General features: G+C 40.7%; 1 protein-coding gene across 1 annotated transcript in view; it reads left to right on the forward strand.

The window, feature by feature from the left end:
- Positions 1-15,158, forward strand: part of MAP1B (microtubule-associated protein 1B) — a 65,884-nt gene that overhangs the window by 39,133 nt on the left and 11,593 nt on the right. Inside the window, exons 2-3 of the mRNA XM_010582788.1 lie at positions 7,724-7,806; positions 11,851-11,991. Of these exons, the coding sequence (XP_010581090.1) occupies positions 11,860-11,991 (132 nt within the window). The 5' untranslated portion in view covers positions 7,724-7,806; positions 11,851-11,859. The remainder of the gene's footprint in view (positions 1-7,723; positions 7,807-11,850; positions 11,992-15,158) is intronic.

Genomic DNA, 15,158 nt, shown 5'->3' on the forward strand with positions numbered 1-15,158 from the left:
GTACCAGCTACTAGGAAGACAATTAACTCTATCCCAGCTGAAACCAGGACAGGGTGTCACATAGGCAAGCACATTGGCAAGTGCTTATGAGTGCAACAGTCTTCTAGCTGTCTCTGAAACCTCTCATTTCAAGGTTGGAAGGGTGATTCCTGAGTGAGATGGTGACTTCAGGTAAATGAATTGTTGGTGAAAGCCCATGTCAGACGCTTGGGATGGGATGGGGTGTTGGCTTCTCAAAGCCACACTGACTATAGCTGTGCTTTTGAACAAGGCAGTTCTCATGACTAGGGACATTGCATGGCCTTCCAGCCATCACTCTTCCCTCTCTTTCTGACCAGATATTAAACTGCTCTGCTATCTAAACACTCCTTTTTTTCCATTCCTATAATTACAGGTGATCATTTCTTGGAGTAGGGTCATAAAGCTGCACTCACCTGTTTGCAAAGCATAATTCCAGCTGTGCCAGTTCAGATTTATGTCCTTTGCTCGCCATCCTGTCATTGAAATTACAGTGCTGCCAAATAGTGGTGGACAGGGCTTCCAGGGTTTGAGCTTTATCCACCATGAGGATTGTAAATGACACAGGCCAACAAAAGAACAGAAATGGGAGAGTTCAGAGATAGCCAAGCCTGACCACAGCAACAATTAGGCATCAAATGGGAAAGCAAAGATTGCTGCCAGGGACCCGCAATCTCTACAACAGCTCGTCAGCATATTGGATAGTTCCCCCAGAAATATGAAATCTTAGGGATTGGGAATAATAGGTTATTGTAGGATGGGTAAGGAATGTTTGGTTCCCTGATCAAAGAAGGATTCCAATAATTAAAGACAGTCACTCACTTCAAGAAAAGGCTTGTCTTTTTCCTGTCAGTGGCAGATTTTAATGCTCAATAGCAATAACTTGTAGCTGAACTCATTGAACAGATTAGTGCTGTTGACTGACTACTGGATATATTTTTTTCTTAAGCAAAGTCAAGGGTGAACCCATTTATCAGGAGTATTGGATTCCACTACTGTTTCAAGTCCAATATATAAACAGGAGGTGTATTCTTGTTCTCTTTGACTCTGATTTTATTGAGGTCTTCAGCAATCTTGGTTTTAAATTTCATTCCTGTCCAGAGTCTCAGTGAAATCGATAATGAAATCCCTAGGGTACTTGGTTCAGTTTTTGTGGCTTATCCCCTTTTTGGGAGATAAACCTATTTTAGTTGGCATTAAAAATATAATATAATATAATATATAAACTTCTATTTTTGTTGTGCTTTAGACTGATTTGCTTCAACTTTTTTTTTCAGAGTGCTTTTTGTAGTACTAATTTGCTCAGAAAAGATTTTTAATGCTTTACAGTCCTTCATAGAGCCCTGAAATTGTAAACCATCAAGAATTATGTGAAAAATACTGTTTCTGAAGGTGAAAAATGACAGCTGAGGATAATGATTTGCCCTTGACAGTAACAGATGGGAGTGAAAGGGCAGCAGTTTGCTTCCACCTGATAAATGGCTGTATTTTGACAGCAAATCAGATGTCACATGAAATTGGCAAATAGGGCAAGAAATCAATATTTAGTGTGAAAAGTTGATATAATTAGTCTTTTGATCAACAGGGTGTGTGAAAACGTGTTTTAATGTCTTGAATTTACTTCAGGAGATTTCAGTGGGAATGAGTCGCAGAGCAGTGAATTCCACTGTGATCACTTGTAGTTCCTGGAGCAGCTCCTAGCACATCTCAGTTCATAAGTCTGGAAGTATTGGAGATTAAAGTTTAAGGCAGAAGATATGAATCCAGCTATGAATATTAGTGCAAACAGGTCAGCTTACTTTCCCTCACTGCTGTTCAAGAGTCCTGAGCAAGGATTGGTGAACTGGGTTTGTGTATAGTAACTGGAGGCTGAATCTTGCAGTTACTGTTCAGGCTCTGTCATCATCCTCTCTCTAGCCTTCCACTTTCAGGGCTTTATTATTACCTGGAAGTATAAACCCAAATGAGATCTGACGGATCTTATCCAAGAACTAAAATGAAATTATATGCAACTAGCCTTATTTCCTTAAATAAACGTGAGCTTAAGAATCCTAAAATATAATATGCTGCAGGACATTGCCTCTCAGGACTTGTAGTTTATAAATTGTTGAAAGTCAGATGTGAGTAGGAAAAATGTTTTAACTATCACCAGGCTGCAGCTGAACCACATGAAATTTGAATATGAATTCCATTTATGCAGGGAGAGGGAGAAGATAAATGCTTCCTGCAGAGTCACAACAAGGTTCAGTATTCCAGCAGATCAGATGCAAGGAAGATTAACCTAACTTTGTGGAAACAACACGTAATTCTCTATAAAAAGCATGTAACATTAGATATGAATCTGAACTAACCATTGTGTTTGGAGCAAGCAGGTTTAAAGAATTACAAGGAAAACAGTCACACTTTGCAGTCAGTGTCACTATTCTAAATCTTTGTCACCATCAGAGGGCTCAGCAATGTTAGTAGAGCTGACTTTTTGTTCACAGCTGTCATGCCAACTCAGTATCCTTGCAGGTATGGATTTTATTTTCACCTAGAAATGTGTAAAGTACTCCAATATTTGTACAAATATAAGAGTTCTTGCTGGAAAAACTGATTATACTTTCCTTGCACCCAGCTTAAATTTAAGAAGTCATTGGGCTGAATTGAGCCCTGGAGGCAGTGAATCTATTTTCTCTGATGTAAATGGAGTTATACCTGTCTTATGCACTCCCCATCATGTCACCTGATGGGGACTGACTGATTAGCCTCTACAGCCCCCAGCATCACCTGCAGGGCTTTCAAAGCATGCCTGGAAGGGGCTTTCTGAAGTTCTGCTCTTGTAGTCCAGTGCCTGGACTTTATACAGTCATTTCTCCATCAAGTCTGCAAATCATTTTCTTCTTACTTGCAGATACAGAATTCCAGATTTTTACAACATCAGAATTTGCTTTGGCAACTCTGTAAAACCCACCACCTTGCTTAATGCTGTACTTACCTATTTCTCCAGCTTGCAGTTTAGGTCAGCAGGAAACTTAACGTGCTCTGGGGGCCTTGTTTCAATGGAGAAGGTGAAGGGGATGGAGTGCTCCATACCACTTACACAAGATTTCTTCAGATAATTGATAATCTGCTGTAAAAGGGGATCTTGATCCTTTCTTCTCGGTCTGGAATCGTTGCTGCAATGTACTGCCTCCAGGTTGACAGTGGGAAGGTGTGGGGGCTGGTCACAATTACAGCAGTATTTGACAGTTTATGCCTATTGATCTTTGTGTTGAAAACAAGGAAAAAGATATTTATTCAGCTAGTATAAGAAGTAGCAACCATTAGATGACCAGTCATCCAGAACTCTGAATACTGTGTTGATAACATAGAACAATCATGCTGAACACAAGGTTAACACATCTTTTTTGGAGGACAAATTTGAAGTCGCCACTAGAAAAAGAAGGTGAAAAAATGAGCAGTTTGAAGTTATTTAAAATGTATGGATTATTGCATTACTGTTGGCTAGGCAAAAAAGCTCCTTTTTTCCAAAGAAATTTATTGCTTTAAATGTATCATGTGCAAGGGATATGATAACCTTCCAATAACCTTCATCAGACATGGTAAATCTGAAACAGATGTCATTGAGATGATCCTTGAACATCAGTTATTGTTTTCCAGCATAGTGACTGACAAACCCCAGTACTGTCTTTCAGAGTCTTAGCAGCTTGAAGACCGTGCTCCATCTTGTTCAGTGGTCAAGACTTTTGTTGTGTTCCTCAAGCTATTTGTTACTCCTGGTTTTGCTCAAGTCGTATTTTCTTCTACCAAACTAATTAAATGTAAAACAGTGTCTGATTTGCCCATGCTTTGACCTTTAGTGCTTGGATGCATAGACACAGAGTGTAAAACCCCTCCTCTCTTCCCCCACCTTGCTTCCAAGCCACCTATATATTCACATGTACAAAATCCTTAGCTGGTAATGTTTTTCAGTCATCTAGCTCTTGCTTATCATGGATGTAAAGGCAATGAGGACTAAAGCTTTTAAGATGTTACTATGGGTGGATATCAATAAACAGAGTATTGTCCTGAGTAGGAATTAAAATACACCAAGCCTTTCCTGCCATCTATACCCAGAAATGTTGAGGAAAAAGGTCGCACATTGCTGCTTCTCAAACACAGCATTGCCCTGTTGGGAAAATGTCTTTTCCTCAGTGATTTTATTTGTTAAAGATTTCTTCTCAGAGTTGAAGAAAGAACTCTAGGAATGGATGTTTTATGGTTCATTTTGGAGGGTTTTTCTCCCTTCAATGTCCAGAAATTCCTTCATAAGATAGGGGCAGCTGGGGGGTGGGGGTGGAGGCTGGGCGCTGGAGCTACTTGCAAGTGTAGAGCACTGAACGTTTCCAGCTTCAGAGTTCATTGCCTACTCATGGCTTGTGGGAAGTTTCGTTACCAAGCCTTGCAAGCTATGCCACCTGCTAATGCCACCCAGCACGGTGACTGGTGTAACACAGCAGTCCTGTCTTCTGACAGTGAAACAATACTTTAAGTTCTTTACAATCAAAAAGAAAAGATGTTTGAAGTTGGCAAAAAGTTGTGTTTGAATGCCAGCCCAGGTGTCAAATAGTTATCTTCAGGGAGACGGTATTTTCCCTTCACCTTCTCTGCCAAGAATCATCACAGGAAAGATTTCACAACTTCCTCTAGTGTTTACTTTCTGTGGAAATGGCATTGATGGGGAGCAAGTGAGTGCTGGTGTCCATTTGGGGTGGCAGGAAGGGCTGATGGGAACCCCTCTACTGAGTAGCTTGCTGCCTACAGCATGCACCCCCATGGGCTGGTGTTACACAGGCATGCCCAGTAAGAAGTGGGTCAGTAGAGATCCTTGGTTAAACAAGATTTGAAGGAGAGCTTGCCTTTTTTCCCTTGCCATTCATTTATATTTTGTGTTTGCACGAATTTAACATAGTCACTGTTAAAAGTGGGCCCCATGATCATGCTTCTTGGTTGGCCTGAAAAGATCAACTCTGTAAGTTAGAAATCTGTTCAGTCACTTCTCTAGGAAATGTTACTGACACCATCCCCATCTCAATAATCCTGCTATAAATGTCATTCATTGATATTTGACCAAGTAGGGGAGCAATAGGATCCTATGTTCTTAGGAACTGGGATGATGCATGTGGAAATCACACTTTAAGAAATTGCCACATGCTGTTTGCTTCTCCTCTCTGTTCTGGTTCTGAATCAAACAGCTGCCAACCAAGACTCTTTATTCATATCTGGTTTTAATTTGAAGCATTACTTCAAAAAAATCAAGGATGAGCAGACACCTTAGATTTCTTCCAAACATGATTAATATTTATTTCTGAAAGTCTTTAGATAGGACTTGCTTTCCAGAAACTATAGTCCAAAGTGGGTGCTTTGAGTCAGATGGACACTATGCATCTTTGTCTAACATTGCATGTGGCTAATCGCATTTCTTTTCTACCTGTGTTTAATGTGTTAATGTCTAATCATATATGAAGCTTAGTCTGGCCTGAAGCAAAGTGTGTGCTCTGTGTCACCAACTATTGAGTGAGAAATTTCTGTGGCAACTAAAGGACGATGATTTCTTTTGTTTCCTTACCAACAGTAAAGACTAGATTCAATAAACTCTGCTGAATCTCTTAACTTGAGGGAAATCTGCAGAATAACTAAAATATCAGATTGCAGAGCATCTTCTGAGGGAGTCTCTGGTAACAGAGCCATCTGGATATTTTACTGAATGTAGCCTTATATATGCATTCCTGTTAGGCAAGGAAGCAGAGCTATAAAAATAAATTGAGTTACAAAGGGTAATGCCAGAACTGGATGCTGCAGAGGCAGACCTGCACTCCTCCCCTTTTGTAACATACAGTCTGTCTCCATTCAAAGAAGTATAGCAAAAAAAATAGGTGTTAAGAAAACAAGGTTTCTTCAAACAACTTAGATTATTATCCACAAGTGTCTAGGCACTGTCATGCACAAGACAGTAAACTGCAACACTATCTCACATTTTACTTGAGAACATTATTATTCTTTTTCCTTCTCCTTCACTTTCTATCATTTGATTGTAAGCTCTTACTCTTATAAATGCAGAGCTTCCCCAGAGCAACAGCAAAAGACGCAGCACATTGTGAGCTCGGTGGGTGAGGAGGAGGAGAGAGGGCAGGAGGGGTGCAGGCAGGGCAAAGAGGAGGGGGCCATCACTGGCGGAGGCAGGGCTTTCTGCCTGGGTGGGGGGCTGCCCGGGGAAGGGCCAGGGGCAGCGCCAAGACTGATGTGGGAAAGGCTGGCTGCCCACCCTCTCAGACTGCCCCACACTGCCTGGTGCTCTCCGGGATGCAGAGCTCCTTTCAGCGTGGCCCTTCTTGGCCTCGTTATTTTATGTGTGTTTACAGGGAAGCTTTTCTAAGTTGGCAAATGGGTGACTTGTTCTGTGTCCCTTGTACTTCCTTTTAAGTGCAATTAATTCTTTTAATTGATTAATATTGCACGGAGCAGTTTGCTCGGAAGGCACAGGTCTTCTGTTTTTTTGGACCAATTACCAGTCTGGATTTCTGAATGACAATACAGCTGCTAATTAATCTCACTGCAGTTCTCACAGAAAGAGAGCCTGATAAGAACTTGCAATTAACATAAGGGAAAAAAAAAAGTCAAGAGTCCTGTTGTGATTTTCTGGCACCCACTCCAGATGAATATCGCTATTAAATACAGAGACAGACTAACTACTAAGCATGAAAGCCAGTGGGCTGCAAGGCTGCTCCAAACATGCCTGGACGTTATTCATTCAGGAGCTAGCTGTTATTTGTACGCCTGTTCACTCTTGTTGCCTAATACTGCTTACTACAGTTTTTGTAAGCAAGAGGAAGATGAAGCAGGGCAGCACAGCAAGTGTCTGACCATCCCCATAGGGAATCTCTCCCAGTGTCCCAGTGTTAATCGATATTAGCAGAAGGCTGAAAGGGGAGTGTGGCAGGGTGGGTCCCAGATTTCACCAGGTTCGTATGGTGTGGCTGGGGACCTGGGGTCTGTGTGGGGTGCTGTCTGGCTCGGGAGCGCTCCCACAGTGTGTGACAGGGAGCACGCCATGTTGGTGGTGGTGGGCAGTGGGGACACCCCTGGGCTCCTTTGCTTGTCTCACAGATTGTGCTTGTTAGCCATGGTGGGCAGCACCGGCATACAGGCAAGTATTCACTTTGCTTCTTGCAGGGGAAGTTTGCAGCCTATGCTGACTTTCCTGCTGCTGCGGCAAAGCTGCTAATAGTTCCTGGAAAAGCTCATTAAAACCACCTGGGCATGTTACAGGGCTGTGTAATCTCAGCTGTATCTGTGGTGTAGATATGTCCATGCAAATAAAGGGCCAGATGCTCAGCTGCTGATGGTTTCTCCAGTCCCTGATCTGCACCAGCTCTGTGAGACCAAGGCAAGTTACAGGGACTCCTCTGGCCAGGCAGAAGGGACAGGACCTGGTGCTGTTGCCAGTTTGTTTTCATTACCTTGAATTTTCTAAAGCGGTGTTTCTGACCCAAAGGACCACATGCCATGGGTGTTTCCGAAGAGATGAGCAGCACAAGCAGTTGCTGTGGCCGGTGTGTGCTGCTCTGGGTGACCAGAGAGCTGTCGCACAGCGGGACGTACAACAAGCTCATGGAAAGTGATGGTTTAAACCATGCTGGTTGAATTTAATTTCTTTTTCTTTTTTTTCTCTTTGTGCTTGCAGGTCAGAAGATTCTTCACCACAGAAGTGATGTCTTAGAAACTGTAGTCCTGATCAATCCCTCAGATGAAGCAGTTAGTACTGAGGTAAGTCAGAAATACTTCACTGGGAGTGTCAAAAAAGCTCCATTAAGTGGACAGGGTGAGAGCAGTGAAGCACATGTAGTTGAGATGATTCTTGAATATCAGTTGTTGCCTTCCAGCTTAGTGTCTGACAAACTCCAGTACTATCATTCAGAGTCTTAGCAGACTAAGAGCAGGTCCTAACTGTGGATGAAAGGACATGTTAGGAGCAAACACCATGAAAAACATTAGCCATCTCTTGATTTTCTCCATTTTTTCCCAGACTCCTGACTAAACATTAGAGGCATAGGACAGAAACACACCTCTAATCCCAGCACTCATTTTCTGATAATGCACCAAATTTCCTTCTTGATGAAGTAGAGGCAGCTGTGGTGAAACTGCATCTGCTTTTCTTCTGCTCCTCCATAGTTTGGTAGCTTTGGATGCTTATTTTACACAAGAAGAAAGTGCCTGAAGGTGCCCTGAGACAAATTTAGGTCTTTGAGAAGAATTACCAGCTATGTAGTGGTGACTCTAGGCTGATCCATCTGTTCTTCAAAAGCATGTGAGATGATCAATGGACTCTGGACAGTGCCCCAGAAGAAGACTGCCAATTCCTCATGAACTCACCAGAGTAGAGTCAAAGAACTGAGCATGTAGCTCAAAGACAAAATTGACAAATTTAGCTAGTGAGACTGAAGGTTGAAAAAATAGGGATAATTGCATTGCTAGCCTGTGCTGGGAAGCTCTGACACAGTACCATTTCTGTTGAGAAATGAAGCAGCTCTTCTTGTAGTACATAGTGAAAAATCCATTTTGTTACCAGCCTTAAGTGATATTAAACACAAACAGGAGGAAGGACTCTGAAACAGGTGACATTTCTGAAGTTGTAAAAGTTTAAATAACTAAGTCACTTCAGTAAATGGCAGCTCATTCACTAAAAAACTATGCATGAAAATCTCTTACAAGGCATTAGAGGTACTTGGCAAGGAGCAAGGGTGTCAGCTGGGTAGCAGCTCTTAGACATTCAGAGTAAAAAGCTATAAAGTGAGTGTGTGTGGAGGGAGGGAAGAGCCAAAGGAACTGCCAAAAGTAGGGAAATGCCATTTCTGTCGCTGTTGCTCATCATACCTTTGATGGATGACCACATGGAAGAACACAATCTGAGGCCCATTAATGACTTCTGAACCCTGGTTTTACTCCTTTGGCTCTGGAAGATGTTTGGCTAGGTTACTGTTAATTTCCTCTCGCTAGACTGTGGGAGGCAATCTTTACTTCACTTTCATCTTGGCAAACTGGTCACGGCCAGAAGTTACAAGCTGAGATTTACCTTGGCTGGCTAAGCAAGACTCTGACTGGAGACAAGCCAGAAAAAGACAGTAAGAAAGAGGCAGGAGAATTAAATCAGAGGTTGGAATAGACATGCTCTGCCCATTATGGCAAACAGAAAACTTTGTTTCATGTATCAAGAGATTTACAGGTTGCATCTGGAGAAACAGTGATATACCATGGAGCTCTGACTTCACCAGAAGAGGAACTTGAATGTCTCCATTCAGGAAAAACAAAGGAAAAATATATTAAAAGAAATTCCTGCTAATAGCCATAGTGGTGGTAGTCTGGGCATGGTTCTTCCCAAAGCTCCAGTCATGTTCTGTCAAATGCCAAAATACCTCCCAGAAGAGAGAGGCCCAAAGGGAGAGAGGCTGTAGTTTCCCAAAGACAACAAATTTCTGAAACCCCCATGAACAGTTACTTCCTTCTGAAGAAGACCCCACTCCATTGCTCTAACACTCCTGCAACTGTACCTAAGTCTGGGAAACCACTGCTGATGCTCCTGTCTCTGTTCATATTCCACCTTTACCTCCGTTTTGACTGAGGCTACATCTTGCTATTAGCTTTCTTCAAGCGATTTGGGAATTTAACCAAGGTTAAAGCTGAACAGAATCATCACCTTGCAGTATTTCTTCTGAAATGGAGTGGTCTTGAAATCAGGAGATGAACTTCTGGTAGTCCTTTGGGAAGCCTTGGTTATAACCAGACACAGAATTTATGTGTCTCTTGAAGGTCTTCCATGTGTATCATACATTATGCTCCGTAATCTGCAAGCATTTATTTACTTTTTTTTTCTTGCCAGAGTTTGCTAGCTCTGCAGAATGTATTTCATCATCAATTAATAAAATAGGTTGAAGGGGAATTATTTGTCAGTCACATATCTGTGATTCACAAGTCAGGAAATAATTTTGCTGTTGGAAAACCTGGTGAGTTTACACATAAGTTGGCAAACTGCCCGACACTGCTGCCAGCAACAAGAGAAAACACAGAAGAGGAAGCCAGTTCTTTTATGGTTTTAATACAGCTAAACCAGACAAGATTACAGAAACACACATCAGACAGCCAGCTGCACTTATCTATATTTTAGTCTGAAATAGAAATAGATACACTCGATCCAGCAGGGATATTGCTGAATTTGTAATTATTTAGTGCAATTAGTGACAGACCAGTATTAGTCCTGCATTTAATTAAAGGAACTTTCTGCTGCTCAGCATCAGGGTCACTTATTTAATAAAATAACAATGAAAATCTGGTAGACTTGGGATCTTCTTTTGATGCATACTCATCAGTGCCTTTTTTCTACTTGTACTGAAAACTCAAATTGTTCAGCAGAGATTCAGGTTGAGCCTTCCTGGCTCAGCCTCCCTGGCGTAAGTGGGAATTCTTTAGAACAACTGATTGCTTAACAATCAATATAAAAATTTGAAAGCATAGCTTGCTAGGAGAGCTGAGGTGATTATGTCATCTCCATGGAGATAGAGCTTGGATGCAATATCATGTGGTGTTGTTCCAGATGGACTCTGCTCATTTAGTTTAATATGTAGATAGCCTTGTTCTGGAATCACTATTCTGGTTTAACTTAATCCCTCCTTAAACAGAGGAATTAGTGCACTTGAAATTCATACCTTACCATAAGCTGAATTGAATTTTCAGTGTTGGACAACACTTTTGAAATATTTGCAAAAAATTTACTCAACAGTACAGAATCTTACACAGGTTTTGTTTAGTTTTATTCTTAAATTTAAGTTGAATTCAGCCAACAGAAGTATACTGAATATATGGATTTCTCTTAGCATGGGAGTAAATCTCCCCCTTGGGGGGAAACAGGAATTATTGGTAGTTGTAGTGAGGGTCAAGTAAAGTAACAAGCATCTACTTTAAAATAGTTAAGAGTTATTTAAAAATGCAGAAGGTTATTTCTCAGTAGTAGACTCATTTGTGCCATCAGGCATCCACTTAATTTACTTTTATATTGAAATTATATTTATTATTCATTATATATTATATATATTATTGTATTTATATTGAAAAAGGTCTTGGGCTGGCACACTTCAAAAATTTACAGTGTCCATAGTTAGTGACATCATGAGATGTAAACCGTGCATATGAGTGTATCTGAGTGCTTGAAGTTCAAGTTTATGATTATGGTGAAACAGAATTGTCCCTTGACCTTCTAGATGATTCAGTTTAGAACAGAATGACAGTCTAAATATGACACTTTAATGTGTGATTTGTGGCTGTAACTTTTCAGTCATGTTTTCACAACTGAGAGGCAAGTAATGCTGTACTTTAGGAAAGAGCAGCCTTCCAAAACCTGAGTCTGACACATGCAGTTGTCTCTCATTAGCACATGGAACACAGCTTACCAAGGCTGTCCTGATACAGTGCTGTTAAAATTCACTGAGTTACATAAAGAATATGTTTGTTAATTGAAAATATATTTTTTTCATTAAAATTTTATTCCGTTCTGCTCCTTGCTCTTTTTTCCATGTCATTAGTTTGGTTTATTCATCAGACCTTCTCTCTAATTGCTTCTTGTCCCTCCTTTTTTTCACTTTTGCACCTTTCTCATTGTCTTTTGTAAACAGCACTATAACTTAATAATGTTTCGTCAGTCCTGGGCGACTCTGGTGCAAAATATGTTTTAAAGTACGAGAGAGAAACTGCACATTCTCAGCAGAACATAGAAACACATGGTAACTCCCATTATTGATACATTTCTCTCCTTCACTCTAGGTGCGCTTAATGATCACAGATGCTGCAAGACACAAGCTCCTTGTACTAACCGGACAGTGCTTTGAAAACACAGGAGAACTCATTCTTCAATCAGGGTCCTTCTCCTTCCAGAACTTCATTGAGATCTTCACAGATCAGGAGGTGTGTTCAGAAAAGTGTCTTCTGTACATTGTCAGGTGATGGAAGAGGTTTTTAGAAGGTTGAAAATGGCCCTCTGTGTTGTTAGAGTTAGCACTGGCAGCCTGATGCTGATGCTCTTTACTATTCATTATAGGCTTTCTTTCAAAACATTTGTTTAGTTTACTTTAGATTTGATATAAATTGCTTAACAAAAGAATTAAATTTTAATTTGGGGATTTAAATTGTAACTTCCAGAAATAGAAAATCAAGGAAACTTTTGACAATGGAAGGAGGTAGTGCTGTGTTTAAAATATACAGGTTGTTTATCTAAGGTGCACATACAAAGCAGACAAATTGAACTTGACACCAGGTTCTTGCCTGGTGGCAGCTAAGTAATAGGTGACATTAAATAAGACAGAGGCTGTCTGTTGGAAAAACTGTAGTTTTTTGCACCACCTACCTGCTTGGCTTCTTTATAGTAGTGTTTAAAATCTGGCCAGTGAAATCTGTAAATCTTGTGATTTTTACATACCAAAAAGATAAGTAAGAAGTATACTGGTATTTAATGCCATTTGTTTCATGACTTGTTATTTTGCTGTCTTGCTTAATGTACTGTGTCTGAAAGCTCCCATAGGCCAGGAACCCATAGTAAACAAGCTGTCACACTTAATTTGGCTGCTGTGTAAAGTATATATTTAAATAAACTATATGGCTGCATCCCTAGGAATTTAGTTTCCAAAATTAATTAGGAGCAAGTCAGTGGAGTGAGATCTGAAACTTCAGCACTGAAAAAGCAAAGTTTGCATGAGCTCCAGCGTGATCTTATTGTGTCCCTTTGGTCCTATTCTCAAAGCCTCTTTGTTCAGCATACGGTTGTAGGGCTGGGGAAAGAGCTGGATTCCTGCTCTCTGAAACACGCATGATGTGTAAAACTCACTGGCAGTTCACAGAGTTACTTTTTTATGAAATTGCATACCCAAGCTCCTTGTACCTCTGGCTAATTAGCGACACATAATGACTTTATGACTACATGCAAAACTAGGGCTAATCCTACCATTACTGTTAGGAAGTGAAATTGTTGGCTGGAAAGCGGAGGGGAGGTGTTTGGCCAGGAGTTACAGTCACCAAGGGTTTGCCACCGTGGTGGGCGTGCAGGGCATGCTCCTGTGGGCTATAAGCAAGGCTCACTTGGCTCGTATCTGCGGCTGGCAGCAGGCTCACCAGCCAGCCAGCATGGCTTTTTGACAGTCTTGACTTCCAGCTTATTTCTTCTGGAGCCTTGGGCTTCTACAAGATTTCACAAAAGCAAAGAAAGATTGCATTTGCCATACTGCAGTCTGTGTATGCGACATTTTTTAAAGGTCCCATTACTGGAAGTTTTTAGGTGGGCTACAAATTGGAAAAAAGTTTACAAAAAAGGGCTAGAAAAAAGTGGCTAGTGTATTTCCAAGTGGTGATCAGAAGAAAGAATTCCTGTTCTGTCCTGACCCTGGTGGACTTGGCAGTGTGAGGTTTATAGTTGGACTCAATGATCTTAAGGGTCTTTTCCAACCTAAGTGATTCTATGATTCTATAAGCATGTAAGGTTCGATGAGTACTGTGTAGAGTTGGTGTTTCTCTGCCCATTTTTACTTTGCTGGACCAAACCTGAACTATGGCCAAGGAATGTGCTTACAAATAAAGAAATACCCTTTGGGGGATACTCTTAGAAAGTCTAATTCAGAAATCCATCTCTAGCATGCAGAACTCCCTGCAGGCAATGCCTAGAAGTGTTTTCAAGGTGTTTTCAACCTCTCCTGTGCCAGAAGATTGAAGATGTCCCATTCCATGGCCTCTGCAACAACAGCTAGCAGAGGAAAACCTTTCTTTTTACCTTTGTGGTCCAACATAGGAAACAATCTTGTGCTTTCTCTGAGCAGCAAACTTGCTGTTTGCCTTCACTAGCTCTGACACCTTTAAAACTCAAGGATTCCTCAACAGATTTCTCTCAGTACTTGAAAAGATGATCAGCTTCACAGATACATTTCTGTGCTCCCAGAGTGACTGAATCCAGGGAAGAGAAGGAGCAGTTACATATCTGTGTTATCAAATAGAGTAAGCAGTGGAACTGTCAATATCTTTGGTGTCACCATTTGAAATGCAAATACATTGAGGCCTTTTCAGGGGCAGTCCTGAACTTGCTATTCCTAAGAGATACGAGCTACATGTGGAATGATTTTTCTCCAACTTTTCATTGGCCTGCGCTACCAGTGGCTTAACACTGTCTGCATTATGTGTGCCAACTTTTAGGAGCAAAGTCAGTCAGAATTTAGGAGTATGAAACAGAAATCCAGATATGGTATAATATAAACTGGAAAGGACTAACCCCAAACCTTGTTCCAAGTATATTCATTAGCCCAGTGTATTACTGTATGATTTTTTTTAATCTAGCCAGAAAATTGGCCCTACATTAGAAGCAGTCTGCAGTCAAGTTATCTCCTTATGTGTGCAACAGACTTGGTTTTATTCATCCAGAGGAAGTGATCTTTTACTTCTTTTGTCTCTTCCTAATAATGTATTTTCAACCCCAATCAGAGACACAGCATAAGGAGTACACTTGAGATCCTAAATCCATTTCAGAGCTGTGGTCTGTGCTGCCCTTCTTTTCTAATTTCTGCAATAAACAACAGGAATGGTTCTCCTGTTTTCCTTATCTTTCATCCTTTTCAGCCTTTTCTCCTTTTATTTTGTTTTGCTTTGTTTTTTCCTTTGCTCCTTTTCAGACAAAGCCATATCTGACATATGGGTGAGATTTATTTATAGTCCTGTCAAATGGCTTGGATACTAAGTAAGGCTGGCAAAGAAAGATAGAAAATATTATTTTCTGCTTTATGTAGGTATTGGTTGATTTATTTTTCTTTGGATGACAGCCACTGCATCTTTGTTGAGTTTTATTTCTGGTAAATGCCGAAAATAAATTACGTAACACAAGGAAAGGAAGGGAGACAAACACACATGGAGGCCTAAAGAGCTCTAGTGCAATCAAACATCATTAATTTTTTATATATTCATTTATTCTGCTGATTCAGCTTGTGGTCCAAGACTTTAAAATTATTCAGCTGTAGCATAACCTATATCGTCTTTATGAAAACTGTTCTCACAGCTTGAACTGACACTTGAGTCTCTGCAAAGAAAGTTGTGGTATTTTG

This window comes from Haliaeetus leucocephalus, unplaced genomic scaffold (genome assembly GCF_000737465.1).
Source record: "Haliaeetus leucocephalus isolate CR32 unplaced genomic scaffold, Haliaeetus_leucocephalus-4.0 Scaffold849, whole genome shotgun sequence".
Classification (NCBI taxonomy): Eukaryota; Metazoa; Chordata; class Aves; order Accipitriformes; family Accipitridae; genus Haliaeetus; species Haliaeetus leucocephalus.